The following is a 9,121-nucleotide window of genomic DNA, read 5'->3' as shown; positions in this document are numbered from 1 at the left end:
GCCTTATCACAATTACATATTACTTTCTTCTCCTCTAAACTCAAAACTTACTAAACTTTATTGAACCTTCCCTAATATTGTATTTTACAAAATCACATTTATTACAAAAACTTTATAGATTTTGATTTTTTATCTTTGTAAAACATTACTTATTTTAGTAACGCTTAAGTTTAGGGACCAGTTCTAACTAGTTGTTTGTTAGGTTGCACTAGTATACTGGCTGTTTATTACTACTTATAAAGCACATATTAATGCTTTATTCTGCACGACCACATTTTAGATCCTACCACATTCCTAACTATTAATAAACAGAATTGGAGAATTGGTCCCCAAACTAAAGCATGGTCCTTATTTTTTTAAAAGACCTGAATTGAATTTTCAGTAACCTTTAGTGTTGACAATTAAATTAGGATTTATTTCACCTTGCTTCCTGCTTGTTATGAACTCTACCTCTTTATGTATTCTTAAATTGCTTTGAACAACAAATGTCTATTTTATTTTATTCTATTTTTTATTTTAATTTACTGGTAGATTATTTAACCTTTATTCTTATTTTATTTTATTTTGTAAAAGTTTTTTTTTTTTTTTCAAATTTAGTTTTATTTTATTTTTTATTCTAATTTTTTAAAAATATATTAGAAAAATATTTAAATTAAATATTTGTATTTAAATTTTTTATTTAATTGTTTTATTTTACATAATTCTAATTCTTATTTTTATCTATTTTTGTAATTTTATTTAATTTTGTTTTACTTTATTTTATGTTTTTATTTTATTTTGTTTAATTTATGAATAATTTATGCTATTTTTTTTTATTATTATTATTCTTTGTTTTTATTTTATTTTATGTTCTATTCTATTATTTGCATAAAGTGCATTTACTTACACTTCCTAAAATCACCAGGAAGTTAAATTCTCACGCTATAGTCAAAAGTAACTAGACAGGTCTTTGCAGGTAGTTTGACATGTCATTTTGGTTTTGGGCGCAACCCAAAAGTACGATCTAACAATGAACTGACGCGACAACAGTTTGATAGCAGTTCGGTGTTTCTGTCTCCTTATCTGAGGCCTGCTTTAGACACAAATAACATGAGTATCTTTGAACAATGACAGAGACTTGGTTTGGTGTTTTGCTGCTTATCGTCACATGTGTTGTCTCAGTACAAGGTAAGTCCTGTGGGTGTGTTTGAATTAGTTTCAGCTCAATTGATTCTCCTGATTCTCTCTTGAAACATTAGCTATTAGTCGTATACACTGTAGGCTACACTTTAGATTCAAAATTTACATTTTATCTCTTACCATTTAGCTGATGAATGCATAGTAGGAGTGATTGGGGAGCGTGCCATCCTTCCTTGTGTTTCTAATGGACTGAAAAATTGGACCTCCCTCCACATCTCATCTGAATGGAGAAAAGGAATAGAAACAATTCACACATCAGTCTGGATAGAAGGACAAGTGGAGATGCAAAATGTGTCCAACAGTGTCCGGGCTACTGTGTCAGCTTTAGCCCCAAACACTGGAGATTTCTCAATGGAGTTACATGATGTACATTTATCAGATGCACATAATTACAGTTTTCATCTTAAGCTTCATGGTCAAAATAGAAGCTCTCTGGTTTGCACTGTCTGCCTCACCATAGCAGGTAAGGATACAATATTTAATGCATCATATTTTGTTGTTTATTCTGCTTTCAAGCATTTATTCTATGTATTTACAGGTAATTTCAGCCATCCTACTTTGTTAAGAGAGAAGGGAGTGGATGGTAAAGAAACCACATTGTTTTGCAACTCTCAAGGGGGATTTCCTGCTCCATCCGTCTACTGGCTTGTCAACCACACACAGCATCCTCCAGAAACATCGGTCACAACATTTATGAATATTCTACCTCAGTCTGAACTATACAACATCACAAGTGTCCTATCTATCAACATCTCAGCAGACACTGCCATATCCTGTGTCATAGAAAACAACCTGCTGAATGAAACTTTAACAGCAACGAACTGTAAGTACCTCATCAGTTGAAGTAACATTGCTGGATTTTATTTTTGCATACATCAGATAAAATGTAAAACAAGTTGAAATCCTGTAACATAAAGAACACAGTAGTCAAAACTTGATTTAGCTGCAAATATACAGCCCATACAATGATTAAAAATATGATGACTATGTAATTTTTGCATGTGGTCAGTTGGTGTTTTGCCAAGGACATCAGAGAGACGGCTCTCAGAGTACTTGTGGGTCTTCAGCGCTGCTCTGTGCGTGGTTGTTTTCTTTCTGGTGGTTATGTCTCTGCGTTTCCAGAAGAAATTGGACAGAGATCAAAAAAGAAAGAAACACAGATGTGGAGGTACCCAAGTCCTATTTATTTGCTGATCAAACTGTGAATTTCTTATATGACAATCATTCCTTTGTGTTGCAGATGAATCATGTTGCGAGGACACTGACATGATCGTGTTCGATTGGGAGAAATTGGCTTCACTTCCTGAGACTGATGTGTAACATGGTTTGGAAAGGCATTCTGGGTTGATACAACTTACATAACGGGTATTAACTGTGAAGTGATTCACAGTTTAATTTCAGAGGATGAATCAATTTGAGATGGTGCAGACTTTATTCAAGGGCTGTGGTTTTTGCTTTTCTTTTCATTGAATATCTTCCTTTTTCCATACAATCATCTAAACAAAGACCTGCAACTGAGTGCAATAGAATAAAGCAGAAACAATATGAATGTATCTGTATCTCAAGCACTCTTTCTTGTTAAATATTCAAATAATTACACATACATTCTTGTGGTACCATTTTAAGATACGTTTGGATGAAACATCTACATTTTTAGATAATGACAAATATCCACAACATGTTATGTTGTTAGGAAAGAGCTCAAAACAGCTTTCATAACTTTACCTGTTTAACCTGAAGTAGTTAGACAGGCTGGAGCACAAATGCTGTCCTGTCATGTCATTCTCTCTATTATCTGTTAAGGGGTGCTGTTGAGACTTAATATAATTAAAATACATTCAGTGGTGCTGAATGTGACAGAAAGACTATTTTAACACCATATTTTCTTATAAACATACTTGCCTTTTAAACACTGAGTAGTTTCAATTTTGTATCAAAGTCATTGTAAATAAAAAGGGGGACAGAATTCAAAACTGTATTGTACATACAACTGTATATAAGCACTTGTTCTTGTCAATAATTAAAATGTCTTTTCTCTGTGAACCCACAAGAATAGATATTGTTTTGGTTTTACTTTAACTTTGATGAAAGGTTTTGATCCACTTCAAATGTTGACTACTATATAACATACAAGTAGGGGTGTGAGGTAATGACAAATAAATAGGTCTTACTTTACATTAGGTGGCCTTAACTACTATGTACTTACATTTAAATTAATAATTTGGTACAATGTACTTATTGTGTACATACATGTTTTTACATTGTACTTATATTTATTAAAAAACCTATATGTAATTACAATTTCTATAATTAGCACTGTTGACCCATCCCTTACACCCTAACCCACCCTTAAACCTACTCATACCACCAAACCTGTACTTGACCTTACCCATATCCCACCTTAATAGAACCAAAAGTGGTTTGCAATGCAATATGATCACATTAAGTACATTGTACTTATTTTTTGATGTAAGTACATAATAGTTAAGGCCACCTAATATAAAGTGTGACCAATAAATATATCAGGACTCAATATTTTCTGGAATTTTTGCTCAGCATGTTATTGTGCTGGTATTTTATTCAATACTGGTATATATACTGTACTTTTAATATAAACCTAAAATCGCCAATAGGTGGCGACAAATCACTACATTCAGCCGATTCATTCAAACTGCTCATTTATATCGGGGGTTTTACGACATGTCATGAATCTGCCATATTGGCGGCACTGAACGCAAAAAGTGCCACTGAAACGAGTGAACTCGCAAAATTTAGCTGATTATTGCTGCTGAAAATGGACAATTATTGTCATGTTTTGGGGTGTATTGATCGGTCGGACTAGGAAAAACATTTGTACTATTTGTACAAAAGGCGTCTGTGGTTGGCCAAACCAAACCAGGATTTCCAGAGCAAGAATCTTGACAACATTTGTGTTTGTTCTTATCTTTTCCGGTCAGGTGAGTGAAATATTAGGCTAATATCTTAATTAATTCTGCCAGTACGTATTTTACCACCTATTTACTTTAGTTTGTCAAAATATTACACCCTTTCCTAATTACTAAGTCCTTCTCTATATGATTTAGCAGCTTCCACACTTTTTGTTCATAGTTTAGACAGCAAAAATTAGCAAAACATATTCAGTAGTACATTTACCATGCAATTCATGCTGTTGTGTCCCTGATAGCACACATACATCATGGATTTTTTAGAGTGTCTGCAATACGTCTATTGGACGTTTCCTATCAGATGTCAAATAGATGTCTAATAAATGTTTTCAAGATGTTTATGATTTAAGATACATGTAAAACAGAAATCTTACAGACGTCTGTCAGACGTTTGTACACAGCAGATGCTTTCCAGATCAAGAGATCTTTAACAGACATCTTGCGTATGTGTGCTATCTGGGGTACAACCAAGTATTTCCAATATGGCCGCTCATCCGGGTAACTGACTGAACCCTCTATAGAGCAAAACAGGAACTTTTGTCTAAAACGTAAGTCAATATATTTTAACTTCTTGTTTATTGGACTGTTTTATAAAATCAATATCACATTTGGAATCATACTGATATTTGGAGGAAAAACTGTAGTCTCTGTGTGATATTTACTATATCAGATGATAAGTAAATATAAAAGACATACTGCGGCATATTTGCCCATTTATCTTGAATTTTGAGGTATTTCAAAATGTATTTTAATAGACTTAATCATGCAGTGAAAGCGTAAACTCTAAATGTGCTCGATGTATGCGTGCATTCTTAGGTTTTTGTTCAGTTTTGCGATATAGTCAATAATGTCAAATCGAATATTGTTTAAACAACAATTATAATATTATTGCAGACAATATATTGCACACCCCTACATACAGGTTATATATAACATTAGTCAAATAACCCGTAGAAAAGGGAAAAAAGGAGGTATCTTAATATGAAGTAAAAAATTTCCAGATAATATTTTTAATCTCTTTTGGATTCAATACAATGACAATGAAAATCAAATTATTTTCACTTGGAAACCACGACTGCCCACTGTTCTCACCACTTCTTTTATTTACTCCAAATATAATTTCCATTGGAAGAGAATCATCAAAAGAATGCAAATTGTGAGGCACTTGTTATTCACAATAATTAAAACATCTTTGTGTGCGCTACCCCACATTACACTGATGAAGACTTGTGTCTAACACAAAGTGCTGACTTAGTCTGTCTTAAATCAAGACTTAATATCCACTGCGGTGCTTTGTGTGAATGAGCGTTCAGCCTTCCTGAACACTGTTAACACTATATATATCATTCCGTCGCTGTGTGGTGATTGGGATCTGCTGGCGCACATCGGCCAAATACTGCAGGTCTATAAGCAGAAGAGAAAGAGGATGGTTTTGTGTGATGCTTAACTGGCTCTATAGCTCACATTTTAAATAAATGTAAAACACCGAAATATACCTATGTCAGCATATACAACAGATTCCTCTGATCCAGCTTTGGCAATTACCTCCCCCCTGCATTGAAAAGAGGGCACAGTTATTATAGTAGCCCACGCAAATGTATGCATAACCTGTCACTAATGAGAAAGAACTGACCAAGGGTTAACCACAGAGCTGTGACCCCAGGCCACATAGCTGGCGCTCTCATCTCTTGCTGGTGAAGCAGTGGCCACATAGACCTGGTTATCTACTGCCCTGTGGAAAGGACACAAATTGTCTTACAGCAGGCATGGGGAACTGAGTAGTTCAGTGACTCTCTAGGTGGTCTGGGATACTGACCTCCCTCTCTGCAGCAGCTCCCAGTGAGCTGGACCTGTGGTCATATTGAAGGCACCAGGATATACCAAAATCTGGCAACCTACATACATATATGAGGAAATAATTTTGAGTATACCAACATCATTATATTTTAACTAAATTTTACATTTACAACTCACCTTTCTTAGCATATATCTGTGCAAGCTCCGCAAACCTGATGTCATAACATATTCCCACACCTACTTTACAAAATGCTGCAACGAAAGACATAAACTGTGTGACTTTACATATAAAAGTAACACTGGGAATGCACCAATATTTATATTTTCTTACAAATACTGATCAGGCAGTAGTTATATTGTTATATATTGTATATATGGTTATGGTTGATAATCATAAATGACCAATATTAAAATTATATACTTATTTCTAGATAAATTAAAAATATAACACTGTGCAATATAAAAAAATGATATTCAGTTTCAGTTTGCTAAGGATTTTAACAATGTTATTAAATCACTAGTTCTTACAGATTGTTACTAAATGTAAAAATAAGAAGTTTCTTATGCTTATTATGGCTGCATTTATTTGATCAAAAAAAATTTAAATTGTGAAATATTATTTCAACGTAAAATAAATGTTTTTCATGTGAATATATTTTAAAATGTAATTTATTCCTGTGATGCAAAGCTGAAATTTTAACCTCATCATTCCTTCAGTGTCACATGATCCTTCAGAAATCATTTAATATGCTAATTTATTATCAATGTTGGAAACAATTGTAATGCTTAATATTTTATTGTAACCTGTGATACTTTTTTCAGGATTCTTTAATGAATAAAAAGTAAAAAAAAAAAAAACTGCATTTACTTAAAATAGAAATATTTTAACAATATAAACTACCAATTAACAAGTTTGGGGTCAGTAAATTTTTGTTCTTTTTTTTTTTAAGAAATTACTATTACTAAGATTTCTATTTTGAATAAATGCTGTTCTTTTTAACTTTTAATTCATCAAAGATTCCTGAAAAAAAAAAGCAGCACAACTGTTTCTAACATTGATAATAAAAGTAATAATTCAGCATATTCAAATGATTTCTGAAGGATCATGTGATACTGAAGACTGGGAGTAATGGCTGAAGAAAATTCAGCTTTGCATCACAATGAATAAATGATATTTGAAAAAATATAAAAAATAGAAAAACATTCTTTTAAACTGTAATAATATTTCACAGTATTACTGTTTTCTCCGTATATTTGATCAAGTAAATGCAGTCTTGATGAGAATAAAATAATTATTCAAAAAACATTAAAAATCTTACTGATCCCAAACTTTTGAACGGCAGTGTACATGCCCAAAAATTGGCTAAAATATACCTAGCATTCTTTTTGATTAAAAAAATCAACTAATATATGTGCCAGTAAGCAATATAGTACTAATATGTGTATCCCTAGATAACATGGACAAGATTTGTATAATACACACTCACGGGTTTCAAACATGGACAAACTGTTTCCTGGACTCAGTGTTTCAGACTCTTGAAACCGTATCTTCCCTGGTACATCAATATCAAAAAGATGAATCTGAAAGGAAATGAAAATAAAAGAGTGTAAATGCATTAAAGTTGGAGTCATTTTTTTCTATTTAAGCCAAACTGTTCACTCAAATGTGTGGTAATACATCCTGAATTGTTTTATATATATCTATGCACGACTGTTCAAAAGTGTAGGAGTCGGTAAGATTTTTAAAATGTTTTTTAATAAGTGTCATAAATGAAATATTACTACAATTTAAAATAATGGTTTTCTATTTTTTGTGATGGCAAAGCTGAATTTTCAGCATCAATACTCCATATGTCATATGATCCTTCAGAAATCTTTCTAATATGCTGATTTGGAGCTCATATTTCATAATATCATGAATGTTAAAATTTTTGTTGAAACTTTTTTTTTTACATTTGAGATTTTATTTGCTGAATTGAAAGTCCAAAAGAACAGAATTTATATGAAGTAGAAATCTTGTGTAACAAAAAAAAAAATGTCTTGACTGATACTTACTTTCCTGTGTTTGAGAAGCAGCTTTCCATCAGGTCCAAAAACTGAGCAGGTGTTATAGAGCTTTCCTCCATCCTCCTCAGGAATGGAACCTACAACAACGACACAGTCATGTAACAGACATGGAAATGAATGGCATCAAGCACACTAACATGCTGGATTGTGTTTGAGGGTCTCACCGCCCACTAAATACACCCCACACTCCTTGGCTGCCTCTGACAAAACCTGTGTGGACTCTCCTGGGATCTTCTCAGCATACTCAGCAAAGAACCCAGTTCCATAAGGTGAGTTAAAACACTCCTGCAAACAAACATAGATATAGTTGATTATTAAATGCCATGTTTTTTCATAAGTAACATATAAACTAACATAGAGAATTTAATACTCACAGGTAACACTACAACTTTTGCACCTTGTCCTGCAGCCTCCTTCACAAGTTTTTGTGCTCTTCCCAAGTTGTCCGCCTTGATCTTTGACACATGTAACTGAACCACAGCCAGACGAAACTCTAGGGGGCAGAAGATCAGTAGGTTGTTTATTAGCTGCTGCAGGATCAATGATTCACAACTCTTTCAACCAGAAAACAAAACAAAATCTTTACTGGATTTTGTTTTGGGACCGGGTACTTTTGTCAAAGGAGGTGCAGTGAAAACAAAAAAACATGTTTTAGTTCCAATGTAGTTTTGGGTGATTGAAGTTAAAAGCACAGTCAAAACATGATCTATATGAACAACATCTGCAGTCAAAACATTAACAAAATGATATATGTTTTTAGGTTCAAACATCTGCACACTTAATCCATAACTTGACAGTGTGAACTGCTCAATGCAAAGTAAAACGAATGTACGTTAAGATAATCACCAGCTAATATATATCAAATAGCAAAATCCCAACATTGCACTACTCTGAATATAAAATCATACTCACTCGACATTGCCTTTAAGATACCAGACATTGATACACTGCTTGGAACAGACAGAAACAGTACAGTAATAGTAATGCATGACAATCTCCGCCCACTAAAATACATTCAAAATAAAGGTCCTCGGTTAGAGGTCGTTTATATATACTTCTTCTCTGTGAGGAATGGATTATGTTTAACAATTCTACAAAGCATACAAACTTACATTTCTTCTCAGTTGTCTTCA

At 33.2% G+C, this 9,121-nt stretch overlaps 2 protein-coding genes across 2 annotated transcripts; one reads left to right on the top strand and one right to left on the bottom strand.

The window, feature by feature from the left end:
* The first annotated feature begins 1,028 nt into the window (after positions 1–1,028).
* On the top strand, positions 1,029–3,221 carry LOC141347716 (CD276 antigen-like). The gene is made up of 5 exons (XM_073852684.1): positions 1,029–1,167; positions 1,307–1,642; positions 1,718–2,002; positions 2,189–2,347; positions 2,420–3,221. The coding sequence occupies exons 1-5, from the start codon at positions 1,107–1,109 to the stop codon at positions 2,497–2,499; spliced, it is 921 nt and encodes a 306-aa protein (XP_073708785.1). The 5' UTR covers positions 1,029–1,106; the 3' UTR covers positions 2,500–3,221.
* A 1,892-nt stretch (positions 3,222–5,113) lies between these two features.
* On the bottom strand, positions 5,114–9,067 carry nit2 (nitrilase family, member 2). Its single transcript, XM_073851534.1, has 10 exons — positions 8,901–9,067; positions 8,363–8,481; positions 8,153–8,273; positions 7,977–8,065; positions 7,409–7,502; positions 6,099–6,173; positions 5,941–6,019; positions 5,758–5,856; positions 5,621–5,676; positions 5,114–5,528 (listed from the first exon to the last, which is right to left on the bottom strand). Exons 1-10 carry the CDS (start codon positions 9,001–9,003, stop codon positions 5,434–5,436), a joined length of 930 nt encoding a protein of 309 aa, XP_073707635.1. The 5' UTR covers positions 9,004–9,067; the 3' UTR covers positions 5,114–5,433.
* Positions 9,068–9,121: the final 54 nt, after the last annotated feature.

Source organism: Garra rufa, chromosome 12, assembly GCF_049309525.1.
Source record: "Garra rufa chromosome 12, GarRuf1.0, whole genome shotgun sequence".
NCBI lineage: Eukaryota > Metazoa > Chordata > Actinopteri > Cypriniformes > Cyprinidae > Garra > Garra rufa.
The sequence above is the reverse complement of the archived record's forward strand: the minus strand, read 5'-3'. Positions and strand labels throughout refer to the sequence as shown.

Bases quoted from the DNA above. Each gene is read 5' to 3' on its own strand.
- LOC141347716 (XM_073852684.1), top strand. From the start codon at position 1,107: ATGACAGAGACTTGGTTTGGTGTTTTGCTGCTTATCGTCACATGTGTT. The intron at 1,168-1,306 runs GTAAGTCCTGTG...CTTACCATTTAG, and splicing joins ATGTGTTGTCTCAGTACAAG to CTGATGAATGCATAGTAGGA. The intron at 1,643-1,717 runs GTAAGGATACAA...ATGTATTTACAG, and splicing joins TGTCTGCCTCACCATAGCAG to GTAATTTCAGCCATCCTACT.
- nit2 (XM_073851534.1), bottom strand. From the start codon at position 9,003: ATGTATTTTAGTGGGCGGAGATTGTCATGCATTACTATTACTGTACTG. The intron at 7,503-7,976 runs GTAAGTATCAGT...ATTTCCTTTCAG, and splicing joins TGCTTCTCAAACACAGGAAA to ATTCATCTTTTTGATATTGA. The intron at 5,677-5,757 runs GTCAGTTCTTTC...TTTTCAATGCAG, and splicing joins AGCTCTGTGGTTAACCCTTG to GGGGGAGGTAATTGCCAAAG.